Source organism: Lemur catta, chromosome 4, assembly GCF_020740605.2.
Source record: "Lemur catta isolate mLemCat1 chromosome 4, mLemCat1.pri, whole genome shotgun sequence".
Lineage (NCBI taxonomy): Eukaryota > Metazoa > Chordata > Mammalia > Primates > Lemuridae > Lemur > Lemur catta.
The window spans coordinates 68393787-68419858 of record NC_059131.1 but is presented as its reverse complement, the minus strand read 5'-3'; the positions used below and the strand labels follow the sequence as shown (position 1 = coordinate 68419858).

Genomic DNA, 26072 nt, shown 5'->3' with positions numbered 1-26072 from the left:
GGAGAAGTGCCGCTAACCAGAGCAGCTCTCTCAGCCGAGCCCCAAGATCAGAGGAGCTCCCTAGTGCTGAGGAGAGTCCCCGCCACCGCCGGCCAGGGCCCAGTGTGGGTGGCTGGGGCTCCGTCCTGTGCAGGCGCATCTTCCCAGGACCTTCTTGCTCTAAGCACTAAAGTCCTCAGAGGGAAGCCCGGAGCGCCTGGAAGTTGGAAGTTGGCGCCCACTCTGGGATGGCAGAGCCCACCCAGCCCAGTGCCTGGGGCTATGGCCCTGCCTGTAACAGCCCCTCCTTGGGCTGGCACCACCTGAGGACCTGAGGCAGGGCCATCTGTGCAGACTGGAGGGAGGAGGCCTTATGGGTTATGGGAAAGGCCCTGGGAACAAGTTTCCTCTAGGCAAACCTCTCTCTCTCTCTCTCTCTCTCTCTCTCTCTCTCTCTCTCTCTCAGATTTCCCTGGGAGATAGGCTTGGCCCTGCCCCATCTGCAACACCCTGTGTGGACAAAGTGCTGACCGGGGAAACCGAATGTGTTGGATCTTACCTTAGCCCTGCCACATATCCTGTGCAACCTCGGGCAAGTCACTTTCCCTCTCTGGGCCTCACCTTCTCCATCTTTGAAGGAGGAACATGAGCCCATTGATTTGCAGGGCCTGGCACCAACACTCCTAGGATGTGGGTCTTCTGCTGGACATCCAGGACCCCTCTTCTGGTGCCCATGTGGTCTGGGTGGGAGGATGACAAGAAGGGAGGGGCTTCTGCCACCCCTGGATCATTCCCCTCCCCCCCCCTCCTGCCTGGCCTCTCCCCCACTCCCCTCTGGCACCTCCAGGGCTCATGAAACACCTGTGCCTCTCTCCACAGGCCCCGCCCAGCCCTGAGGGCCGGCAGACCACAGAGGGTCCTTCCTGGCCCCAGGGGCCTCTTATTTCCCAGGACAGAGGTGAGCCCCAATATGGGGGTCTGGGAAACTGGGAGGTGAGAAGCTTTGGGATTTGGACTGGAGACAAAGATCATTCTTAGATCCATGGTTGTCATTAAGGGGTCCCATTGTATTGTGTTGGAGCCAGACAGACTTGGAGTTAAAACTGCCTCTGCCTCTGGGACTTCCTCATTAAAATGGGTTTTAAAATACAGAGTAAATGAAGGAAATGTACAAAAGACTAAGCTTTTTATTTTGTTTTTGAGAGACTAGGGTCTCGCTCCCCTCAGTCTCCCCCAAGTGGCTGGGAGCCACCTGTAGGCATGAGCCACCGTGCCCTAGACCCAGCGTTTTTGACCCCTGGGTCTTAGTGATTTTGCAGAAATCCTGAACGCTTAGTTGCCTCAGGGCGGGAGTCCTGGGAGCCTACTGCCTGCTGCCCCTGGTGTGGGGGAGGTCACTGCCTGAGGGAGGGACAGGGAGTGCTGCCCAGCTCCAGGGAGGGGCTGCAGGGAGGGAGCCCGGGAGGTGGCAGCCCTGCCTCCAGCCCTATACCTGCCTCACTCTAGGCTCTTCCTCAGGTGAGAGGGAAGCTGGACACCCCCAGGAATCTGCTCCCTACACCTTGGCCCCCAGCCCCTGGGAGAGCCCAGCTTCTTCGCCGGACCCCAGCAGCCCTGAGTCTGAGAGCAGAGGCCCTGGTCCCAGGCCCAGCCCCGCGTCATCCCAGGAGGGCAGCCCGCAGCTCCAGCGCCACAGCTTGGGCACTTCTCCCAAGTGGACACTAGATGCTTCAAAATTTTCACTCTTGGAGGCAGATGGGGCAGAGCCAAGTTCTGTGGAGAAAGAGGAGGTGTGGGAGGCCCCAAGCCCAGGGCAGAGAGTGAAGAGTGAAGGCACAGTCAGGCCTGCAGAGGCTGGAGGTGCCCAGCCCGACGTTCACCGGACTCCCGCAGAAGGGTAAGTCTCAGACTAATTGGCTCTCTGGCTCCTAATTACGGATGCATTCAAGAATATCCTAGTCGGGATGGAGCATGAGAAATGCACATTGGGATTTAACATACTACTATTTATTAAGAAGGATTACAGGACTGAGCACCAGGAGAGTTCTGAGAAAGACTGGAGGGTTTAAAAGCATCAGAAACGAAAGGGCAGTCAGTCATGTGGGGGCAGGATGTGGGTGTGCTGCGGCAGGGCCACGAGAGGAGTGTCCACGGCCAGACACCAGGGGAGGAGGAAGGGGAGGGGGTGTCCAGGGAACCTGACCAGGGCCATGTGACCGGACAAAACCGGAGCCGTGTTCGGCAGGCTAGGGGAGTGGAAGGGGAGAGCTTGTGATTTGAGGCTACAGACTGCTTGAATTTGAGGAGGTTTCTGAGAGGAATTCACCAAAAAGCCCAGGCCCAGGGTGCTGGCTCAGGGCTCGCCAAGCGGAGGTTTGATGGGAACCAAGGGAATGGATCTCGGGACCCCGCCTAGGGTTGTGTAATGCAGGACTGTGAACAGCGGTAGGAACAGGCCGACGGACGGGGAACCCAGCCTAGATGTCCGCCTGCCCCAGGATGCTGCGTCAAGACTGTCAGCCCTGGGATCTCCACACTGGAAAAGGGGTTTTGTTCTCTGGTTGGCTGAACAGGGGTCATACTGAAGAGAGCTGGAGGGACGGGCAATGGTTCAGGCCATGGACCTAATGGGACAGTAACTGGAGGGTTGACCCCACTCCCAGCTCAGTGGCCTTGGGTGACGGCGACAGAATGTTAGTGCCAGACACCAAAGAGCCGTCTTCCTCGTGCACCTGGAAACCAGGCTGCCCTGGAGATGTTCAGAGGCCTGGCAACCAGCGAAGTCCCAGCCTCTAAAAAGGGAGCCAAAAATTTAACTTCATCCACCCCAAAACAAAAGTGAGTAAAGCTACCTAAAATGAGAATCATACTTTTACAGTAAATAATGAAAAAGGTTTAACTGGGCCTTTATCTTGGTAAATGACACTACACATTATATAAATAAGTTTATTTAATCTTATATTTAACACAATGTAGGAAGTTTAATTTTCCCACCACAAGTTTGCTGATCTGAGACATCTTTCACTCATGCTTGACTTTCCCAGTGAGATCATAAAGGTCATTTTTTAAAATAACAGCTTTATTGAGACGTGATTCACATCCCATACGATTCACCCATTTTAAAGTGTACAATTCCATGACCATTTATATTTTCATATTTTTTTCCAAAGTGCTTCCCTGTCTTATTTTAGTAACAATGGTAATTGGTCATTTTTTAAAACACTTTAGTTGATTATTCAAGTAATTCTCTTTAGTTGTGACAACTGGGTCATTATTTTAATTTTCTCCCTTTCTGTTTTGCTCATTGGGCTAACTGTGCCAGCTCCTCATTTGTCAGCGGCTTATCATATGATGCCTGGATTCTTCCAGCATCACTTTGACGGACTTTATGAAATCCTTGGTTTTCTTTGCCAGAGTTGTAATTTCATTTTTCAGTTAGTTTCTGTTCTGTTTATCCTGCATTTCGGGATGTTAATGAGCCTCAGGAAGCAGGGAGGTCTCCAGCAAAGACCCCAACTTGACCAGCCCGCATTAGGGGGACAGGGGGGTTGAGTGAAGCCTAATGTTATAAGTGGTCAGTTGATTGGTGAATATTTTAATATTATGATGACCTTTGCTTACCTGTCCAAGTTCCTAACTATGGTAACCTGGATAATGAATGTTTAAATAATAACTAGGATACCCCACACCTCACTGTCGTGTTGCAGGGGAAACAGAAGAGTTAGGCAGAGATTGGACTGAGTGGTATCTGATGGTCTTAGTGCCAGACTCGGAGTGTTCTCCAAGTCTATTGGGGGTTGCTGGGCCTGTCTGCACTCATAAGTCACCACCTGCTCTCCTTGTGGTGGGGCTGCCGGAGGGGGGAGGGGAGAGATTGGGGACCACTTCCTAGACTCCTCCAGCTGCTGCCATTCCTAAAGCCAGTCCAGCTTCCTGTTCTCAACCCATCTCCCAGATCTGGAGCGGAGGCTGGAGGTGGAGCTGGGAGGTAGGGCAGGGATAGGGAAGTGTATGAGGATCACAGGACAGGTGAGGGAGACAATCCCACCTGTTTTGCTCTGGACAAACACCCCTGTGGTCCTCAAAGGGCGGTACCTGCCACCTGAGCTAAGCTCAGCGCCTCCTGTGGTTTACCTGAGGGTGCAGGGCACCCAGCTTGGCTCCGCCCCTCATGGCCTGTGTGAGGCCAGGTCTCCAGGTCCCCGCCAGGCCAAGCTAATGTGACTCTGCCTCCTCCCTGCTTCTCCAGGCCCCTCCATTCAAGGCCCCGGAGCTTCAGCTGTGACCCTGAGGTCAGGGCACCCCCTGCCACGACTGACCTGCGAGGACACTTGACCCAGAGCCCCTGCATGTTCATCTCAAATGAGAGTCTGAGGACACCGCTGGACTCTTCCAGGCTTCCTGAGGGCCTCATGCCCCAAGCACAGTCCCCAGAGGAAGGCCAGAGGACACCAGCTGGAGACAGGCTGGCTAATGGCATCAGGAGTGACAAGGTAGCCTGGAATTTGGCCTCACGCCTCTATCGCCTGGATGGCTTCCGGAAGTCTGAAGTGGCTGCCTACCTGCAGAAGAAGTAAGGGGCTCAGGGCCTGAGGAAGGTTCCAGGCTGAGGCAGGCGAGGGAGAAGCTGTCACCAGCTCCCTCACTGGCCGCCCTGGCCTTCCTGTCCCGTCTGACCATTCATTCCATCATCCCCATCCTGGTCCATCCCATTCCCCATCCTCACTCTCCCCCTACCCTCGCCACCCCTGCTGCTTCCTCCCGGTCACACTGTATCACCTCTTCTCCACACCCTCCATCCTCGCTTAGCAACCTGGACCCCACCACCTTGCCCACCCAGACTGCATGGGCCCCCCACTCAGCACTGGGTGCAGCTGCAGGGGCAGACCAGACTCTGGCCACCCCCTTGCCCTCTCGGGACCCGCAGTCCAGCCTGGCTCTGCCTTTCCCTTGCTCAGCTCCCACCCCGTCAGGCCCCATGACATGTGCCAGCCTTGGGGGCCCTCTGCATCTGTGGCCCCAGCCCAGACCCCTGGCACAGGCTTGACCCCCGTTTCCCCTCTGCAGCAATGACTTTAGCAGGGCTGTGGCTGAGGAATACTTGTCCTTCTTCCAGTTCGGAGGCCAGAGCCTGGACCGAGCCCTCCGGTAATGCCTTCGGGCCCTCCCTGGGGAGGCTGTGGAGGAGGGATGGCTGTGGGGCAGTGGCACCAGCCCGAGGCTGGGCTCTCTCCTTGACTCTGGCCCTCCTTGGCAGGGGCTTCCTGCAGGCCCTGGTGCTCAGTGGGGAGACACAGGAGCGGGAGCGAATCCTCTACCAGTTTTCTAGGCGCTTCCACTACTGCAATCCTGGGGTCTTCCCCTCGGCAGGTAGGAGGGGCTGGCCCTGAGGGCAGGGCCGGGGAGCTCTGTGGTACCTGTGCCTCATGGGGGGTTCACTGGGTGGCAGCCGGTGGGAGTGTGTTGGGGACTGTGGAAAACAGAAGCATTCCAGGTGGTGGGGTCACCCTGCCTAGTGTGGGCGGAGGAAACAGAGGAGCCCTGGTTCCAATGAGCTTTCTCTCCCTCACCTCTTTGGGACAGATTCTGTACACACCTTGACATGTGCAATCATGCTCCTTAACACAGACCTGCACGGACAGGTAGGAAGGTGGGGAGAGTGCCCGTGGGAACTGAGGCAGGGGCCAGGGTCAGGGACGGTGTGGGTGAGGGGACGAGACCAGAAGCCTGGGATGGGTCAGGGAAGGGCCCTGGGGGATGTGGGCCTGGGGAACTGGGGAAGTTCTGGAGTGGCTACTGGGGCATTGTTCTATTGAGTGGGGTGTATGCTCAGGCTGTCCCACTTCTCTCCACGGCCATAGAACATTGGGAAGAGCATGAGCTGCCAGGAATTCATAGCCAACCTGAACGGCCTGCAGGACGGCGGGAACTTCCCCAAGGAGCTGCTGAAGGTATGGCGTACCCTGGCCTTCGAGATGGGCTCAGGGCCCTGGGGCTCCCTGCTTGGGGCCTGGAGCTTTCTTGGTTCCTTGTCCCAAGGGGAATGCTGAGCTCAGGCACAGCTCTGCCAAAGTATCCTTGAGAGGACAGGGCTTGTTCATGGAAGGGCTACTAAAAGAGTGGTCCCTGGCAGGCAAGCCCCTGCCCTGGACCTACTAAATCAGACTCTCTGGGGCTGGGGCCCCTAAAATGTTTTATTAAGTTTCCGGGTGATTCTCACCTCTTTGAAGTCTGAGGAACACAGGTTTATTGGTCCTCCGAGTGGATGAAGGGTGAAGCTTCACATGGCAAAAGTCTGGAGCTCAGACTTGGGAGCCTGGTGCTCCTGGGTTTGAAAGTCTTGGGCAATTTACCCGTTAGCCAACTCCAGTTCCTCCTGGGGCTATAACCACCTTGCAGTGTCATTATCAAGATGAAATAAAATTGGTCAAGTGCTCAGCACAGTGCTTGGTGCACAGCATGTGCTTCAGAAACAATTAGATCATTTCCTCTTTCATCTACAGTCACGCATTGCTTAACAACAGGGATATGTTCTGTGAAACCTTCATTATGTGGACATCAGAGTACACTTACCCTAACCTGGATGGTACAGGCTGTGCACTCCTAGGCTGTATGCTACAGCCTTGCTCCTCGGCTACAACCCTGTACAGCATGTAACTGCACCGAATACTGCAGGCAACTGTAACATGATGGTACGGATTTGTGTACCTAAATATATTTAAACATAGAAAAGGTACACTAAAAATACAAGTGTAAAAGATAAAAATGGTACCTATTGGGGGCAGCTCCTATAAGCTATGGGCCCACCATTGCATATGCAGTTGATCCTTGACTGAAATATCGTTATGCTGTTATGCACCATATGATTGTATTTAGTGAACATTTATCGAACATTTACTATGTGCCAAACATCTTGCTAGCCACTGCGAGGGCTATAAAACCAAGCAAGATACATCTACATTAATACCATTTGCTATTATTTCAAAGCTCTAGCACATCACTCACTCATTCATTCATTTACCGCACATTTATTGTGGGGGTCAGTCAGCCGGTTCCTTCTCCACCAGATCCCTCCGGGCAGCAGGGGATGTGGGTGATCCATTTACCCTTCAAGAGATCTAGTTCAGGCCTCACTAAGCTCAGGCAGGGCAGGGACTTGGATGCCTTGATCATCTTTGTGTCTCTGGCACCCAGTACGGTGCCTGGCACATGGGAAATACTCCACAGACAATTGGTTGCACAGATGGACGGATGGATGAGTGGGTGCTTGCCTGCGCACGAAGGCAGCTGTGCTGGGGGTGGAGGAGACAGGCTGTGCATGTGCCCCTGTCCCAGCTCTGCTGACAGAGGCTCCGTGCTCCCGTGTGCTTCTGTTCCAGGCCCTCTACTGGTCTATCCGCAGCGAGAAGCTCGAGTGGGCTGTGTGAGTGAGCGTCTCTTCCCTTGCTCACCCTCCCCCTTCACCCTCGTCTCTGGGCTGTCCTCCCTCTGTCACCCACCTGGGTGTTGAAGAAGCTCAGGGCTCTGGACAGTGCTCCCCTGAGTAGGGCGGAGCCAGGGGCAGGGCACTGGGCTAGGCTCAGAGAGGGTACAGGAGCCCAGTTAATGCTGGAGGGGCTAGAGGTAGTGGTTGGTGGTAGTGGTGGCAGTGTTTTCAGGAATTGCTGGGCTGGCTTTGAAGGAAGACTCTTTTGTGGGGTCCTGGGTGTGGCTCCAGAGCAAGGGAGAGGGCACTGAAGCCCTGGGAGCAACAGACACTTCCCAGTGGTCTTTGCCCAGTCAGCACTCCCAGCCTGGTTCTCTGATGTCCAGGGATGAAGAAGATGCAGCCAGGCCCGAGAAGGCCCGGCCGTCCCCGCCAGCTGGCAAGATGAGCAGCCCCTTCCTCCAGCTGGCCCAGGACCCCACAGTGCCCACCTACAAGCAGGGCATCCTGGCTCGGAAGATGCATCACGATGCAGATGGCAAGAAGAGTGAGTGTCTGCTGCCCAGGACAGGGTGGTATGCTCAGAGTGGCCCTGCTCAGGGACTCATGCCAACGAATGATGCATGGGTGTGCAGAGAGATGGCCTGTGTCTAGGACAGGCAGCCCATGTTCCTTCCTCAATGTGTCCTGAACAGTGACTGCATTGCCAGGTGTTGTGTAAGGCTCTGGGGGATGGGGTGGCCCAGTTATTCCTGGGCCCCTGAGCCCCTGTGGTAAGGCAGAGATCACACAAGCACACCAGTGTCTGGGTTAAAAGGTGGAGCTGAGTGTGTAGGGGAGGCTGGATCAAGTGAGGAGGGAAAGGTTTTGGTTTCGGTTTTTAAGGCAGGATGTGGGGACAGGGCTAGGTAAGGCTTCTGGAAATGATGGATGGAATCTGAGCTGAGGATAAGAGGGTCTGGGTTTTTGAAGTTGGGCAGAAGGAACCCCCCACAGAGAAAAGAGTAAGCAGAGTTTGCTTGGGACGTGGGGTGTGTGAAAGGGAGTGGCGGGAGGTGTGTCTGGGGCAGACTTGCCAGGGTCTGCATTTGGGCCTCATTCCCCAGGCAGGGGTGGATTTTGAGCGGGGCAGCAACAGGACCAGAGCAGCAGTCTCAGCAGACTAATGTGGAATCACAGACTGAATGGGGTGGGGCCACCAGGAAGGAACTTGCATTGGCTGTGAGAAGCCACTGGGGCCTGGGTGGGGCCCCGGGGAGATGACCACAGGGAGTTGGGCATTCTGCCCAAGAAGCTTAGAACAGGTCTCAGCCCACAAGACCAGGGTGGGGAGGTGGGGGGAGGGGGGCGGTTGCCCAGTCAGGTACCCAGAGAAGGACACCCCAAGGCTGGGACCTGAGCCCCTGAACCCACTGGGATTATCTTGCAGGGACCAGACAGATGTCTGAGTGGGACCATGTGGCTGGGTGTTTGCACAATGGGGTTCTGGGTGTGTGTTTGGGGAGGGGATGTGTGAACATCCTCATTTGTGCATGAGTAGTTCTGTCTGGTTTTCTCCCAAGCGGGATTGCCGCGTGGAGAGACTCTGTGTGTTTGTGATTGCATGTGTTTTCTTGTGTTGCTATGCTCTGTGTTTTTGTGATCCCGGTGAGGGACTGGAGGTGGTGAGGGGCAGTTGGGTGGGGGGGTGACTGCACACTTGTGTGTGTCTGAGTGTGTCCGGATGCCAGCGCCACCGCCCCCCTTTGTGTTCTGCTCATGGAACAGCGCCGTGGGGCAAGCGCGGATGGAAGATGTTCCACACCTTACTGCGAGGGATGGTTCTCTACTTCCTGAAGGTAGGAAGGGAGTGGACAGCCCTGACCCGCAGAGTGGGGGACAGGGAGAGGCTGGAAATGTCCCCTGTCCTGTCGGGAGGGTGGGCCACTGATGACACCCTCTTATCTGAGCCCCTGTGCCCGGTGGCAGGGAGAGGACCACTGCCCCGAGGGGGAAAGCTTGGTGGCGCAGATGGTGGATGAGCCCGTGGGGGTGCACCACTCGCTGGCCACCCCGGCCACCCATTACACCAAGAAGCCGCACGTCTTCCAACTCCGGACGGCCGACTGGCGCCTCTACCTCTTCCAGGCTCCGTAAGTCTGGGGTGGGGGCTCGCCCCTTGTTTTCTTGCCCCTGACCCTGCTGGCCCCGGGCCCTGGTGGGAACGCCACAGTGACCAGGAAACCTCAGAATGCTGCAGCGGCAAGAGGCAGGATGAAGCCTGGGGGCTTCCTGCCACCCCTGTCCCGCCCATGTGGCCAACTTTGCCAGTGCATCAGCCTTTTCCTTGTGAATCGGATCAAGCCTTCCAGTTCCGAACAGGGGATTCCAGGAAGTCACCAACAATTGATCATAGTTGGTATCTGATATAAAATCTATAGCCTTCCCAGATTCTCCTCTTTGACAAATAAGAAAAGCCATAGGCAGAGGTCAAGCACCCTGCTAGTGGCTGGGCTTCTGGCTGTTGGAGGCCAAGTCCTGAGCCCTGGACGACAGTGCAGACCACAGGAGGTTGGGGGGAGTGTCACAGGACCGAGGACCTTCTCTGCCCGCAGCACTGCCAAGGAGATGAGTTCCTGGATCGCGCGCATCAACCTGGCGGCCGCCACGCACTCGGCGCCGCCCTTCCCCGCCGCCGTGGGCTCCCAGCGCAGATTCGTGCGGCCCATCCTGCCCGTGGGCCCGGCCCGGAGCTCCCTGGTACGGCCTGCGGGAGGGCGCGGTGGGCGGAGAGGAGTGTGCGCCCAGAGCCCGAGCCCCGGGGAAGGGGGCAGGCGGGAGGGCGGGGCCGTGCACCCGGCCGGGGGGCGGGCTGGAGGGGAGGGCTGCACACCTGGGCCCGGAAAGGTAGGGTGGGAGGGGGCTTTGGACGGCGTCCCCAACGCCTCCGCTCCCAGGAGGAGCAGCATCGATCCCACGAGAACTGCCTGGACGCTGCCTCAGACGACCTGCTGGATCTGCAGAGGAACTTACCGGAGCGGCGGGGCCGCAGCCGCGAGCTGGAGGTCTACCGCTTGCGGAAGGAGTATCTGGAGTACGAGGTGAGGCGACCGAGGCTGCCCGGCCCGGCCCCCCGCGCCGCCCCCTCGCCCGCCCTCGCCCTCTCGTGGCTGCCTCGGTCCCTGCCGCCGTCCCTCCCGGGGCGTGCCGCCCCGGTGCCCTGCCTGCGAACATGCGCACGGTGTGTCAGTGCGTGCAGGCCCCTTCTCTCTTGTCCTGGGGAGACACAGAAACTGCTTGTCTGGAAACACTCGTAGGGGACGTTATTTGTATAGTTTTCTCTCTCCTAAGAGTATATATGACTTTTCCTGAATTGGAGGAAAAACTACATTTTAACTGAATTATTCCCCCTCATACTTTCTTGATAACAGTAGGCAGTATTTATGGAGCTTGTATTACTTGCATGGATTATCTCATTTAATTATCTAACAACTCTGGGGTAGGTAACTATTATCCTCACTTGACAGATGAGGAAACTGAAGCACAGATAGATTAAACAGCTCGTCTAAACCTGATAAATTTACTTGCTGCTCAAATGCCTCATTTACGATCTTAACTAAGGAATGACCTTTAACAGCTCTATGATGGATGCCAAAATGTTTCATCCCCTGGTCTCCCCCCACCATCACCCACCCACACACCCCAATTCTGCTTTGGCCTCATGTCAGTGCTCATTCTGGGAACCTAACACTGAGTGACTCCTTCAGGGGTCCTGGGCGTCCTGCTTAGGGTGGGGGCCCGCTGGGCAGGAAGGGCAGGCAAGGTGCAGTGTGAGAACAGAGGGGATCAGAGACCGTCTAGAGGCAGAGACCAGGGAGGGGTGTCAACAGCACCCCCACCTGTGCCCACAGGGCCCTCTCGCAGCTCTCTCCCACCCTTTCTGGCCTCTTTCCAAGGTCTCTGCCCGTCCCTTGGCTTGCTGGTTGTCTCCATGGCTGTGGGGACCCACCCTCTCCCTGCCACTGACCAGCCAGGACATTTAGCAAGCCAGCAACCCTGCTCTCCACAGAGATTTGTCCCCAAACAACCTCCCAGGCTGGGATGAGGATCCAGTGGGATGGATGGTGGGAAAGCACCTTGTAAACTGAACTGTAACCTAAGGATGCCAGTTACAGAGGCCTTAGAAGTCTGTGTTAAACGGACGAGGGTAGTTGGTATCACGCTGTACAGATGCCACTTTTTAAAATGCTGTTCGGACTGAACTAGGCCTCAGTATAGATGTGAGCTGTTTGTGAGCAGGGCTGCATGGATCTCAGGTATAGTAGCTTACACATCTTTTAGTGCCTCGAAGATGTAACATGGTTTAGAGATGTTGGTTACAGCACCCCAAGGCGTTGGTTATTATTAGAACAGGACTGGGCTGATAGGTGTCATTATAATGCTATACAGAAGTGTGCTCTGCAAAGTCTGGTTGCTCAAGCACTGTACAGACACTCACTGTTGGTCCAGCCCTCTTTCTGCAGAGGTCTGTGTAGCCATAGCTTCCTTCACCTGAGAGCTGTGCCTCAAGATTCCAGCCTCCTTCCGGCCCGTGTGTTACAGAAATCCCGCTACGAGACCTACGTGGAGCTGCTGGTGGCCCGCCTGCGCTGCCCCTCCGATGCCCTGGACCTGTGGGAGGAGCAGCTGGGGAGGGAAGCTGGAGGCATGCGGGAGCCCAAGCTCAGCCTGAAGAAATCCCACTCGAGCCCGTCCCTGCACCAGGATGAGGCCCCCACCACCGCCAAGGTGAAGCGCAACATCTCAGAGCGTAGAACCTACCGGAAGATCATCCCCAAGCGGAACCGCAATCAGCTGTGAAGCTGGCGTCCCTCACAGACACTGGCCCCTGCTCTGGTGTAGACTTGAGATGAACCTCTTGGGGGGGGGAAGGACTTATTTCAGTGGGTTCATGACTAGGGGTGAGCCACCTCCCTTCCCTGCTGAAGAACAGCCCTTATTTCCCTGTGGCCGCCTGTGGTCCTCATATCCACCCCCAAGGGAAGAGGGAGGTCAAGAACTTGGCTCTACTCCCAGAGTTTGTCCCATGTCACCCTCCATCGCCCAGAATCTGGAGTGGTCTCATTTCCCGGGCCTGGTGGCACTCAGCACTTGTTTGAGAGTTAGAACTCATGTGCTGTGGATCTGGCTTCTGGGAGAGCGCTTGGGGCAGCAGAGGCATGTGGGCAGCCCGGCCAGGGGAGCCACAGCCCTGAGGATGGTCTTGCTCTGGGAAATAGGTGACCTGCTGGGGGAGTTCCCAGGAGAGCGGGTCAGGGACTCCTGGGAGATCCCAAGCAGCCTCCTGTGACCTAGGGAGTAGGGCTGCTGAGGCCCTGCCCACCAAGGGGACTGCCTTGTGGGCAGGGACCTCTGCAGGCTTCAAGGGCCCCGTGAGGCTGTGGGGCCCGTGCCTTTGTCTCCTGGCTCCTTTCCCCTGTAATCATCCATGCGCGGGGGGCAGATGAGAGCCTCACACGCCCAACTGCTGATCAGTAGAGCACAGCCGAGGGCGTGAGCAAGAGCCGGGAGGCGTGGGGGCCTCAGAGCTCTGTGGAGAACCCTGGAGCCCTGGGAACAAGGAGCCTTTGTTTCCCCAGAGCAGGGAAGGAGGTTCTCCAGGTTCAGACCGCTGGAGAGTGTGAAGAGGTAAAAGAAGGTGACAGTTCCCCCTTGGCAGTCTGTGGGCAGGAGGCACAGCTGCGGAGAGTTGTGAGGAGTGGGATGGGAGCTGGAGACCAGGGGAGGCCTAGGCCAGGCTCGGGAGACCCCTCACGTGCCCCTTCCTGCCCACCCCTGAAAGCTTCCTTCCTGAGCGGTGCCGGGACCCCTCGTCCACCCCAGGCCAGCTCACAGGGGCTCTGCTGCTCTGCCCTGCGAAACCCCCTCGCCCTGCCCTCTGGCTGCCTCCCAGCTGGGCCTGCTCTCTGGGGGAGGTTCCGGAGACTCAGGGGTGTGGGGCTCTGCCTGTGGGAAGGAGGCTGGGCTGGAGGGAGCAGCCACCATTGTCTCTGTTCAGCCAAGTGTGCCAGTAGGCAGTGCGCCAAGAGGGGGCCTCTGCTGCCGCCCGCTGCCACTGCCTGTCGCTGACGCACTGCCTCTCCGGCCTTCCTGCTGCGCCACCCTCCTCCCTCCTCATGCTGTGATCGGCCTGGGGCCTGGAACTCCACAGAGTGGGGCTGGCCCGTGGGGGTCTCTGGCCACGGGGATGAATATAGGCCAAAAAAGAAGGAGGTGTGCGTGAGTGTGTGAGGAAGGGAGGGTCAGCGTGGAGGCTGCATGCTGCTGGCCCCGCGTGTGTCTGCGTGTGTATGCAGGAGTCACACGGTTACAGCCACCAAAGCTGGAGGGGACCTCAGAATCATGTATTCATCCACTCATTCATTCATTTCACAAATAATGCTGAACAATTTTTATGGGCCAGCACTGGGGGACTCACAAATGAGTTAAACATGTCCCTGACAGTCCTGCCCACTGGTTTCCCAGCTGTCAGTACGGAGACACATTTTATATGGCTGGGGGAGCATGCTGAAAGACACGTTCCCGCCCCACACCCGGGGATCGGGTTCAGTGGGCCTGAGTCGAGGGTGGATGTACATGCTTCAAGCTCCTTGAGCAACTCTGACGCATGGCAGCAGTTAACAGCCACGGTCAGGTCCGGTTGTCTTGTTTGATCGAGGTGGGGTCCTAGCATCCCGTGGACACGGATTGGCCCGGGATCCATGCTTACAAGCCAAATGACCTTGAGTGGGTTATTTGACCTCTCTGGACATGTGTCCTTATTATACCGGAATAAAAGGTGGCAATTCGCCTGCATGTATGTGTGACACTTTGATGCTACTATGCTCGTGTAGAACCGGCACCTCCCTTTCACCTGGGCAGGTGGAGCCTTCAGACCAGGCGAAGGTGGCTGCCTGGGCTCACCCAGTCCGTGCTGCCCGGCACCTCTGCCTGTGGGGCTGGGGCGTGGAGACGGCTGTGGGCTGCAGTTGTGACGTGCGGCCGCTAGGGGGCGGGCTTTAGCTTTCTAGCTCCTGCTGCTCCGGTGGGAGCTGTGCTCATGGAAGGGCAGGAAGTTATTCCATGTGCCCCTGTGCCATCATGAGAACTGGGGCCTTCAGCTTCCCAAAACCCACGGTGGCCTGGGCCAGGTCTCCTACCATCTGGGAAGCCTCTCCCAAGCGAAGGGGTGGGACTCTGGCACCTTCCTGCAGCCTCACTGAGACAGCCCAGAGCCCCAGACAGTGTTGTTGCAGGTGGCCCACGAAAGTGAAAGCTGGGGAGCCCCCAGCCCCCGCCCTGGATATGGGACAGATCAAACCATCACAGGCCTGCGCCTGAGCTTGTCTCCACCCCACCCCCCTTTCCCACCTGCGTGGCCGGTCAGTCCTCTGCAGGAGAAGGGGGTGGGCAGAGGTGCTTGGTGATGTGCTCTGGCTCCAAGAGGGTGGCTGGAGTTTGGCTTCAGCCCTTGCTTTCCCATCTAGGCCTGTTGGGACCCAGGATGACATCCCTGAGGCGACCTCTGCCCACTCTCTCACCATCTCTGCTGATGAGGGTCATTTGTTTGTTGTTCGCTGAGGCTGGGATCCTTCCCTTTGGAGGCTCAGTGTCTCCTGCAGATGGAGACACAGGGTTGGTCGGGGTTGAGGAGCTGGGCTGGAGGGTCAGGGTGAGGGTGGGCTGAGACCAGATTATGTGGGGCCTTCAATGCAGCCAAGCAGTGTGCCTGTCTGTAAATGTGCAGTGCAGTTTTTTTTTTTTTTTTGAGACAAAGTCTCACTCTGTTGCCCAGGCTAGACTGAGTGCCGTGGCGTCAGCCTAGCTCACAGCAACCTCAGACTCCTTGGCTTAAGCGATCCTACTGCCTCAGCCTCCCCAGTAGCTGGGACTACAGGCATGCGCCACCATGCCCGGCTAATTTTTTCTATATATATGTTTTTAGTTGGCCAGGTAATTTCTTTCTATTTTTAGTAGAGACGGGGTCTCACTCTTGCTCAGGCTGGTATCGAACTCCTGACCTCGAGCAATCCACCCGCCTCGGCCCCCCAGAGTGCTAGGATTACAGGCGTGAGCCACCACGCCCGGCCTGCAGTGCAGTTTTTAAGCAGAAGAGTGACCAGCTCAGAGCCTGGGAGACAGCCTGAGAGCTTTATGATGAGATGATTTGAATAAGTAAGGCCAATGGGGAGGGTTAGAGTAGGTCTTGGAAATGCGCTTTGCTATTTGTGCAACTTTTATGTAAATCCAAAAAAAATATTTCAAAATAAAAAATGAACAAAAAAAAAAAAGACAGTGGCCTGGGACCTTGGGAAACCTGGCTACAGCTGGGCCTTCCTCCTCCATTGCCTTCCTGCCGTGCCCGCACGGGCACAGGCGCTCACAGGTTCCCGAATGGCTCTTCTCTCTCATGGCTCCTGCCCACCAGCCCCTCTGCCAACACCTTTGCCCCCAGCTCTTCTGGGTACCCACACCCCTCACCATCTAGCCACATTCCCCTCCTCTTCCCTCCTGTGGAGGAGGAGGGGCTCTGTGCCTGCCTTGGGCCTCTCTCCCTCAGGGGTCCCCCAGGAGTCTCTGGACCTACTCTCTACCCCCTCCATTGTCTTGCCTGGCAAACATCTTCAAGGAAGACCTCACGTGGATAAAGAAAATAAAAGCCCACATTAGGCTCTGCTGCTTCCCGCCTTCATGTGATGAACTCACAGGATGCGAGGGCTTTGCCAGCTGTTTTCCTCCCTCACCTGCTTCCCATTCGTACCTGGCTCCCATTCACACCTTGCAAATTGGCTTCCACCCCACGCCTTCCTGAAACACCACCCTGAGGGCCACTGATGCCCTTCAACCCTCAAATCCTTTGTCTTCTCAGCCTTTACCCCACCTCACCTATCAGCGACCTTTGGCCTTGCTGGCCACATGGCCTGCCAGCCCCTGCACCAAAGCCCAGCTGATCTGGCCCCAGTGGCCAGGCCCTGGGGTTAGACTGCCTGGGATTGAGTCCCGGCTGTACCTTTCCTAGCTGTCTGACCATGGGCCAGTTATTTAGGCTCTTGTGCTGTTTGCTTCTCTATAAAATGGGGATAATAACACTGCTTATGTCATAGGATCCTCGTGAGGACTGAGTGAAATTATGCACGTAAGCACCTCAGAACAATGCCTGGCACAGAAGGAAAGCCTGGTGAGGTTAGCTATTAGCACACAGCCTGCCGGACTTGCCCCGTGCACCCTCCCCTCTTCTGGGCTCCAGCTGGAGTCCTGCCCTCAAACATGCCATCCTGCTTTGATGCTGGGCCTCTGCACTTGGCTCTCCCTCGCGCTGGACTTTGCAAGTAACAAATCTTAGCTCAAATGGGCATTAGCAGAGATTTATCTGATCACTGGATAATCTGTGTCCAAGCCAGGTGAGGTTTCATCTAGGGCTCCACACTGACCAGGGCCCCTCTTTTCTCTAGCTCCTCTGAGGCTCCTTCTCCCAGGCCCAAGAGGCAGGAGCAACCCTCATGGTACCAACATGGCCCCAGTAGCTCCCAAGATCCCTCTTCTTGGTACAAATCTAGCAGATCGAGATAGAGACTATTAGCTTCCTGGAAATTTCAAACTGAATTCTAGGAATAGAGTCTCCTTGAGCAGCCTGCCTTGGGCCATGTGCCCATATCTGAGCTAATTACTAGTAATCAGAGCCCACCTTTGAAGATGGTGGGGCTGAAGCCGATATGGCCCAAAGCCTAGGGAACAGGACCAGCTGCTGAGCAATTCTGAGACCTACAAGGACTGATGAGAAAGGACTGATGAGAAGGAACAGATGACAGGGAGAAAACTGACTAATATTTAGATGTCGTTACCTCTACACAGCCTTCCTTGGGTCTTCCTCCCCCACTTACTCTCTGTCACATCAAACTCTAACTTTCTCCTCCTCTCCCCTCCCCTCCCTTCCTTTCTCCTCTCTCCTCCCAGAGCAACATCAACTCCCCCAAGGCAGGAACCGGGATTGTGGGTTTCCATTGCATTCCCGGGACCTGATTAAACTTTGTCCTCCTGGGGCCTGCAGCACTGTGCGCTCTCCTGGCTCTTCTACTTTCTTGCAGTTTCTTTTTCCATCTTTTCTGCTACTCCTTCTTGCTCTTCCCACCCCTAAACTCAAGTCTTTCCACAATGTGTAGCCTCAGCCTTAGAGCTGGCCGCCTATAGGGCTTTCGGGATAGCTTCTGGTTGAAGTCTCCAAATCGAAGCCTCAGACCTGACCTCTGTTCTGAATTTCAGACCTGGGCTTCTGTCTGTAAGATGTGGCCCCACAGTAGATCTCCCTGGAAACTGTAAAGTACTGTACTGTACAGGGTTACTTATTACCTGTAAGACCCAACTTAGTGTCATCTCCCCAAAACTAGTCCTCTCCTGACTGCCTGTTTTTATGAATGATTCTGCAATGATTGGTCCATTGCTTTGAATGACAACACACCAGGATACACAAGATTTGACCCAGATGGGCCTTTGCCTCACCTTTGGTATCAGGATAGAAACTTCTGGTTTTCTGATCTCATTGTCCTCATCTGTGGTGTGACACAGGGTCAGGAGGAGGTACGTGGATGGAGAAGGGACACCTCCCTCGTTCAGGGTTGCTGAGCAGTCTGGCCCATGCCTCCCAGTCCCTCCCCACTATGGGTCTGCATTCACTACCCTGACCCTGCGTTGGACCGAGCTTGGAATCTTGACATCAGCTACTCGTATTTCCTCTGAGACTGTAGTCTCACCGTGGGCTAATCTGTGGTCCAAAACCCACCTGAAAGAAGTACTAATGCCAAAGGGAGAGTTGAGGATACAGAGTGCTCCTTTGCTCAAGATTTTCTGAATTTCAGTGCTCTAACTGATCAGCTCTCCCTGCGGGACGCTGCCTGAGACTGCCCTGGGAAACTGGACCTGAATTTGCTGCTGTGTTTTTGAGCGCATTATCCATAGTTAGTCTCCTTTGTTGGGGCCAAGGTGAGTAATTTCCTTTACAGCCAAGTGTTAGGAAAAGTGCCGCGTCTCCTAAGAGCTGGCACGTTGTCTTGTGAGCGAGAGCCACGTAAGTGACTGTGATGGCTCTTCCACTCGACCACCAAGAGATGGAGGCCAATTTCCAGCTTGACTCTGCGGCTGTTTGGGGCCCACTCTACCACCCATGGTCTGTCTTCTGTGGTCCTGACGCTTTCTCTTTTATTTGTAGTTTACTGGTTTACTGCATGCATTTCCTATGAGCTGTCTCAAATCCTCCCTGGAACAAGGTGGGGAATACATTAATATTTAAAATAAAATAAACAAAATGTCAGTGTGTGTGTGTGTTTTAGGTTGGAAATTCCTTAAGGGCAGGAACCATGTCTGTTTATATAGCACCTGGCACAGTGTCAAATTGAGGCTTAACAAATGAATTTTGATGAAGAGCAGAAAGAAGCTGCAGAGACTTGAGCCTCATCCTCCAGCTGACAGTCAGCCAGACCCCCTTTGGCCAGGGGTCCCCTTCCTCATGCCTCGCACATCCTCACCCCATTCCCGACTGTGCAGGCTCGCCCCCCTTAACCAGCGTGACTCACACTCTCTCACCTGCAAGCCACAGCCACACCTGCTCAGAGCTTCACCCCCAAACACCCACCCACCCTTCCACCCCCTTCCCGCCGCCCACAAGCCCCTCCCCGGCTGGGCAGCCACGCGTGGTGCTTGGAAATGCCACCAGCCTTTGAAGCATTTGAGGTGCTGTCCCCACGCGTGCCTTGGCCCCGTGGGGGCCTCCAGCCAGGCGGGGACCTGGCAGAGGGAGGGAGAGGATAAGCCGCTTCAAAACTCCAGATGCAGCAGTTAAAAAGAGGACAGAGGCAATGATCCTTCAAATTGCCACATCTGTATAATCTGCCTTTTATTTTCTGCTTCATGAAGTTTTATTTCCTATTATTTATTCACCTCCCCGCCCTCCCCTCCCCTGCCTCCGCTCCTCCTTAGCAGGCAACATGCTCAGATGGGCCCTGAGCCTTGGCCTGGGTCTGGGCCCACCCCCAGCACCCCCCTCCCCAGGATGGCTGTGGGAGGAGGCACCTGCTCCCCCCTCCTCTGACGCCCTCTCTTCTTCCCTCCCACCCTCCCTTGGGCATTTGGGGACTGCACACCCCATCATTGTGTTTCAGCCCCTAAATCCCCTCCCTCCATCGTCTAAGTGAAAGCTCTGAGAAAATGCACATGGTGGAGAGGATCCTGGAGGTGAGACCTGCCCCCAAGGCCTGGATTACTGTCACCGCCCCAAAGAGTCCTAGAACTCACAGCCAGGTGATGTCCCCACCTCCAGGCACCCGCCCCTCTCCTTCTCTGAGCTTGTCATTTGCCACTGTCTCCACTGAGGAGCCTTCTCTCCCTCTGTGCCCTCCAGTCCTGGGGCCTGTGGTCAGGGAGCTGGGCTGGCCCTACCTGGGTGCAGGGGACCACGGAGATGGGAAGGAGGGGACCAGCCAAGCCTCGCAGGGAGGGGTAGCTGTTGATCTGTCTTCACCCAGGTGTAGGAACAAAGCAGAGCTCAGAGAGAGGCCCAGGCCTTCCACTCCATGCTCCCGTCCAGCTAGCCAGGGCTGGGGCAAGACTGGAAGGTGGGGCGACTGGAATACGGGGGAGGGGGTGTCTGAGTCTTCCTTGTCCAGCACCCTCCTTACTCCTCCCAGACACGAGCACAGGAGAGCAGCGAGTGGCTGTCCCCCAGGAAGAGAGGTGGGACTTTGAGGCCTCAGGTTTAGGGTTTGCAGCTGGGGTTCCCAGCAGCTGGAGAAGGGAGGGACGCCAGAGAAAGCCCTGGTTGGGCGTGAGGGACTTGGCAACCATCATCTGACACCCAACAGTCCTCTATGTGCAGCTCTCTTACGGCCTTCCTTTTTCTCCTATCTTGCTCTGCAGTTTTATACAATCTCATCGCTAAGCTCTGAGCTGGGTTTTATTTATTTACTTTTTTTGGAGGGGGTTGTCCTATCTGGTTCCTTCTTGTTTTCTCCAAAGTGCCTACCAAAGGGAATGGCTCACAGCAGGTGGTTGGTGAAAGACTTCTGAATGAATGAGTCAGTTACCAGGAGGGCTACGGCAGAATCCTCAGGCCCAGCCTGTGTTAACCGTGGCTAGCTGGTCCCCCTCTGGTTTCTGCCCCATCCTGGGATCCTTCCGGAGCCTGGCTTTAGTTGCGGCAAGGCAAGCTGAGTCAGGACCCCAGCTCCTGTTCGGGTGGGTGGGACACTAGAAGCTGCCCCACCTCCACCCCGAACATAGCTCAGATTCCAAATATGGAAATACGGTGTTTGCCTGATGGAAAATTACTGGGGAATCTGGGAGAGAGAGGGCTTCATACCTAAGCCAGTCAGATGAGGCCCTACTGCTTTCCACTGGCCCAGGTCACTACCGTGCCACAGTGTGAGAGCTGGACGTCACTCTGGCGCAAGCCAGGCATTTTACAGTTGAGGAAACTGAGAAGGAGTCCCCTGGCGTCGCCAACAGGAAGGTGACAGAAACCAGGTCACAGCCCTGCACTCCAGGCCTGGGCTCTTTCAGCAACATCACGCATCACTCGGCCACTCTCTTCGAAAGGGGGGAAACAACAGTGATGGCCGGGGGCTCGTTATTATGACAGTAACTGCAGATTCTCACAACACCCACAAACTTGGAATGACAGAGAGGCCCCTTCCCCCGGCATCAGCAAAGAGGGCGGTTCCAGGGAAGAAAGGGCTACACTTGTACAGGTAGAAACCTCCATAGCCTTCAGGACCACGCAGAGCCCGTGAGTTAGACCCCACCCCTCCCGTCTTTCTTCCTCCTTTGCTCTTTCTCTTCCTTCCTTCCTTTGGAGAGGAAATGGGTTTCCATTCCGACCATGCTCATCTGTTCTACGGACAATTTCTTTCCTGCTGTAGTTAAGCCTTCAGGGTGCTCTCATCTCATCTCCTCCGGGGACATATGTGGGGGACCCAACGTGGCCCACAGCTGGGAGGCTGCCCCTGGGTCTCCGTAGGAGCCGGGGCAGGGAATGATGGGACCAAGGTGGGAGAAGAGGGGCCTGGATGGTGGGCTCCTGGTCTGGGCTTCTAGCAAGGCCTGTGGCTGTCGCGTAAGCTCCTTATCAGGGGTCCCACCTCCACCACAAAACTAAACAAAATAATAATAAAAAAAAGCTGTATTTGAAGATGAACTTGTCTCTCAGTTAGGGCTGCTGCTGGAGTTTGGGCAGCAGGTGTGGGTGTGTGTGTGTCTGTGTGGCTGTGTGCAGGCGTGTGGGCTTGGGCTTCTGGAACTTGCAGGAGTGCGTTGGCTGGAGGGTGCCTTGGCTGAGGGGCACCCTGGCTGGGGGGTGCCATGGCTTGAGGAGGGTGCCATGGCTAGGGAGGGTATCTTTGTTGAGGGGGAGCCTTGGCTGGGGGAGGGGAGGGAGCCTTGGCTGGGGGAGGGAGCCTTGGCTGGGGGAGGGGAGGGAGCCTTGGCTAGGAGATGACTTCGTTGGGAAGAAGGCAGGAGGGAGGCTGGCAGGGAGAGGACCACGGAGGAGGAAGGAAGTGGGGGGTCTCGGAGGGGGTGGGGAAGGGAGGCGCAGTGGGGGGGAGGGTGTTGGCTTCATGCTGTTACTAGTTTGATTTATCCCTAATGAGTTCTCAGCACATGGCTGCTCCCGGCTCACTCCAGGGGCCAGTCGGCCCGCCCTGACTCCGCAGCAACAGCCACAGCTCGCTCAGAAAAGAGCCAATTTCCACACTGCACAGTCCGCTTCACTCAGGGGGAAATCACATTTCCCTGGGAGAGCCGCAGGCAGCGCTTCACTCCACAGCCTGGCCGGCTGCCACCGGGCACAGATGCAGAGGAGCTGGCCTCCCACCGCCCCTCTCCCCACCCGAGCCCCGCTTGCCGCCTCCCCCTCCCACGAGGCCCGAGCCCCGTGCCCCAAATCTCCAGGCAGCTTCTCCACGGCCGGGCCTTAGTCCTGCTGCTGCTTCAGGGTAGGAGCAACGGTGTGGTCTAGGGCAGGATGCTGACCGGAGCGGAGGGAGAGACCTGTCACCCTGCCGGCCCCTGCCAGCTTCTGCTGGGAAGAACTGGGCCCCCTGGTTCCGCCCGCAGGACGTGCTGGTGGGGAATGCGGCTGAGTGTGCGTGTGGGAGCAGGGAGCCGTGGGGACAGGTGTCTGCCATCCAGAAGCCACAGAGCTCCAGCGTCTGAGTCCCAGAAGCCCCCAAAGAGCCAAAGGAACAGAAGAAAGTAATGAAAAGAGCAAGAAGCCGAAGAGAGGGAGAGGGCGAGGGGGCAAAGGGCTGCTTGCATTTCCTGAGCACATCCCAGACCCGAAGCTCTTCCCAACATCCCTTCTCTCTTACCCTTCAGAGCCCTGGAGACGAGAAGGTCTCTCAAAGGGTGGGAAAGGAATAATTGTTTTGGAGGCAGCAGAAGAGGGAGAGGAATACGAAACTAAAAGAAGTGAACGAAGGAAGGAGAAACAGGTGAGAAAGAGAAGTGTGGCAGTTCAGTCACTCGATGTTGGAAGGTGACACAACAGCCTGAGACAGAGGAGCCATCGCTGCCTGTGGAAGATGGAGACGCTTTATGACCCTAGAGGTTGGGTGGGGGTGCCCAAGGGCGGCCTGGGGGCAGATTTAGGGCCACAGATGGAGGGGCATCTGGGATCGGCCTGGCACGGCCCAGCCTGGCCCCAGCACTCCTCTGCTGGGCTCTGGGCCTTGTGTCCAGGGCTATTTGCCAAGTTGGGAGCATGTGGCAGTGGCCCTAACTGGCTAAGTGACCTCTGCCCCTCCCTACCAAGCAAAGAGTGTCTGAGGTCTCTGCAGAAGCCTGGCCACGGCCGTGGAATGGGATGCAGAGTAGGCCTCAGATGACGGTCGGGCTGTGGCCCCAGCTCCTCTGCTGACTAGCCGAATGACCTTGAAAAAGTCAAGTCACCTCTTGGTCTCAGTTTCCCCAAGTGTGAGACAAAATGGGGCCAGTGTTCAGCATCTGAGACATCAGCGAGTGAGCTTTGTACTCAAACAGAAACTGAGCCCCTATAAAGGCCGCTTATAACTTCCGAGGCTGACGTGGGTGACAGGCCTGGGAGGGAGCCACAGTCCCCGCTGGCCCCCTCTGCCCCTGATTGACAGGGCTGCTGCTGAAACACACGCTGACCACGGGCACTGAGGTCTCCAGTCCCCCTCCTGTGCCCACCCCCAAAGGACAAGGGCGACGGGGACTTATCTCAAAGAAGACCGGATGGGAGGAAGCGTGTGTGTTTTGGGTGATGGAAGCAGGAGGATGAGGAGGGCAGGTGGGACTGGGGAGACCTTAGCAAGGGCCTCAGCCTCTCTGGCCTCCTGTTCCCCATCTGGAGACTGTGGCCACCACCTCCTCCTGCCTGAGGTTGTCTCGAGGGTTGAGTGTCTGTCTGGCACACGGGGGCAGAAAATACATGTTTCTTGGTAACTCACAGCAAGAATGTTGGAGAAGTGAGAGAAGGTGGGAAAGGGGAGGGGCTGGAACCAGCCTGGGCTGGCTATGGAGACAGGGCTCCCGGCTCCCCCATCCCCACCCCTGCAGCTGCGGGGGAGGGGCCAGAGGCCCTGGCAGTTCTGTCCATTTCATGGGCCCCAGGCAGGCTACAGGCTGCCCCATCTTCTGGCAAGAAACCCACTCCCCTGCGGGGCTGCCTGGTCTACACAGCTTTCCGCCAAGCTCCTAGCACGCTGGGCTGGTCTGGACCAGGGAGAGCTGCCTGGAAAGCTCAGGTGTTCTCTCCACACAGGTAGTGAAAGGGGTTGTTCCAGGTGCAGTGTGTGGCAGGACGGTGGCGGGTGGGGGGACCTCGATGCCTTGGGAAGGTCTCAGGCTCATGCCTCATCCCCAGTTCTCCGGCCAACACAAAACTCCTCCCACGGGGCCCCTGACTGCCCTGCACAGGAAAGCACCCCCCTGTCACATGCAGCCAGGTGAAAGTGGCCTTCCAGCTCAGGCCCAGCAGCCTCCTTGTCCTTGTCCTCACACCCTCTTTTTCACCCCCACTTCATGTGCCACCCTGGCTTCTCCCAATACCACCCCCAATGCTGGGGCACCTCGAATCATCTCATGACTATATTTTCTGAGCCCCAAAGGGGGACCCTCAGCTGGACCATAGACAGAATATCCGGGTAGGTGCTAGCCAGGGCCCACTGCATTTGGGCCACACCCCACAGCCACTAAAGTCACCTGCTCTGAGCTGTGTCCGGGGATGCCCAGATCACCTCAAAGAAAGCCAGGTGAGTTTGGAACCATGTCTCCACAGTAAAAGCCCAGCCCAAGTCCCTTGCTCATCATGAGTTGCAGAGGGTCTGCTAGGGTGTCTCCAGGGCGGTTGGCTGCAAACACAAAGGATGGCTGTGAAGACCCCTGGGGATGCCATGTCCCCCCAAATACTTCTGGAGTGGGGGTTCACTGTGGCCCTGGAACCTGGTTGGGGTGGTCTTAGGGCCTCATGAACCCAGGGTTTGGGGTCGTGAACAGCTTTGGATACAATGGGATTCAGAGTCCCGCTGGTAAGGGAAGTCCTGTCACTCAAAAACCAGTCTCATCTCAGATCCCCTCAGAAGAGATGGCATTGGATCTTCTTAATGGGAGGGCTCCCCCGGGCTCAATGGTTCTCATGCCATGCCCAGGAGCACCCCAGCTTCTCCTCTGGGGGCCGAAGGAGGTAGGAGCCCTGTCCTCCCAGCCTTGGAGTTCCTGGCCCCCTTCTACCTGGCTCAGCCCCAGAGTTGTCTGCCCAGCTGCCCACACTAACCTGGATGTCCAGGTTGTAGACCCCCTCCCCTTGTTCCACATGGGTCCCACATGGAGGTGGTCCCCTTGGATAGCACACAGCCCCCTGGGGGCCAGGCACCTTGCTGAGGGCAGAGCCCCCACCGTCACATTGTATCTCACAAATTTTCTGGAGACAGCTGTGTTAAGTCTCTGCAGTCCCCCTCACCCCCTCCTGGCTCCCCAACGCTTTGCTTTTCCAGCACTCAGTCAGGTCAAAGTTTTAGGACCAAACCAAAAGAAATTAGATTCTCAGTGGCAGCTCTAGAAACTCCACTGGGTTTAGAACACTCTGACATCCCTGATGAGGGTCCTGTGTTGTTGGGTAAAGGTCTAAGAGGACTACCATGGCAAGTAATTTCATTATTTTCTAAGCCTCAGTTTCCTAATCTATAAAATGGGGCTAATTCCAACTCAAGTGATATGAAGCTCTCCACACTGTGCCTGGCACACAGGAGAGCCCAGTCCTCCCTCCCCTCCTCTCCCACCACCAGGGCCACAAGAGCTGTTGATGTGGGCCCCACTTTATAGCATCCCTGGGCCCTTCACCACCCCACCCGCTGGGTCTCTGGCTTCCTGTTAATAACCACAAGTACTTGTGTGGGGTCTGTGACTGGCCCGGCACTGTGCCAGCCTCACATTTACTCAGTGCTGAAGCACTCAAAGCCTGGGTAAGTGATGTACCGAGCATTAAACATCTATTAAGGGCAGGGGGAGAATGCCAAGTCAGGACTCTGGGTCACTAGATAGTTCCCTCCAACCACAGCTCCAAAGTGAGTTTGTTGGCCACTTAGCCCTAAAAGCCCAGGCCCCAGGTGCCTCCTTCCCCAGCCAACCCCAAAGCCTGAGA

General features: G+C 56.4%; 1 protein-coding gene across 4 annotated transcripts in view; it reads left to right on the top strand.

Annotated features, from left to right (window-relative positions):
* Positions 1-14239, top strand: part of PSD4 (pleckstrin and Sec7 domain containing 4) — a 35354-nt gene extending 21115 nt beyond the window's left edge. For 2 of the 4 annotated variants that reach the window (XM_045550056.1, XM_045550055.1), the window contains exons 3-17: positions 446-571; positions 859-937; positions 1486-1876; positions 4229-4552; positions 5047-5127; positions 5237-5349; positions 5563-5621; positions 5841-5930; positions 7359-7402; positions 7792-7952; positions 9173-9243; positions 9374-9537; positions 10000-10144; positions 10342-10485; positions 11987-14239. In XM_045550056.1, coding sequence (XP_045406012.1) covers positions 446-571; positions 859-937; positions 1486-1876; positions 4229-4552; positions 5047-5127; positions 5237-5349; positions 5563-5621; positions 5841-5930; positions 7359-7402; positions 7792-7952; positions 9173-9243; positions 9374-9537; positions 10000-10144; positions 10342-10485; positions 11987-12244 — 2250 coding nt within the window. In that variant the 3' untranslated portion in view covers positions 12245-14239. The remainder of the gene's footprint in view (positions 1-445; positions 572-858; positions 938-1485; positions 1877-4228; positions 4553-5046; positions 5128-5236; positions 5350-5562; positions 5622-5840; positions 5931-7358; positions 7403-7791; positions 7953-9172; positions 9244-9373; positions 9538-9999; positions 10145-10341; positions 10486-11986) is intronic. The other 2 variants (XM_045550057.1, XM_045550058.1) reach the window with 2 other exon arrangements.
* Positions 14240-26072: the final 11833 nt, after the last annotated feature.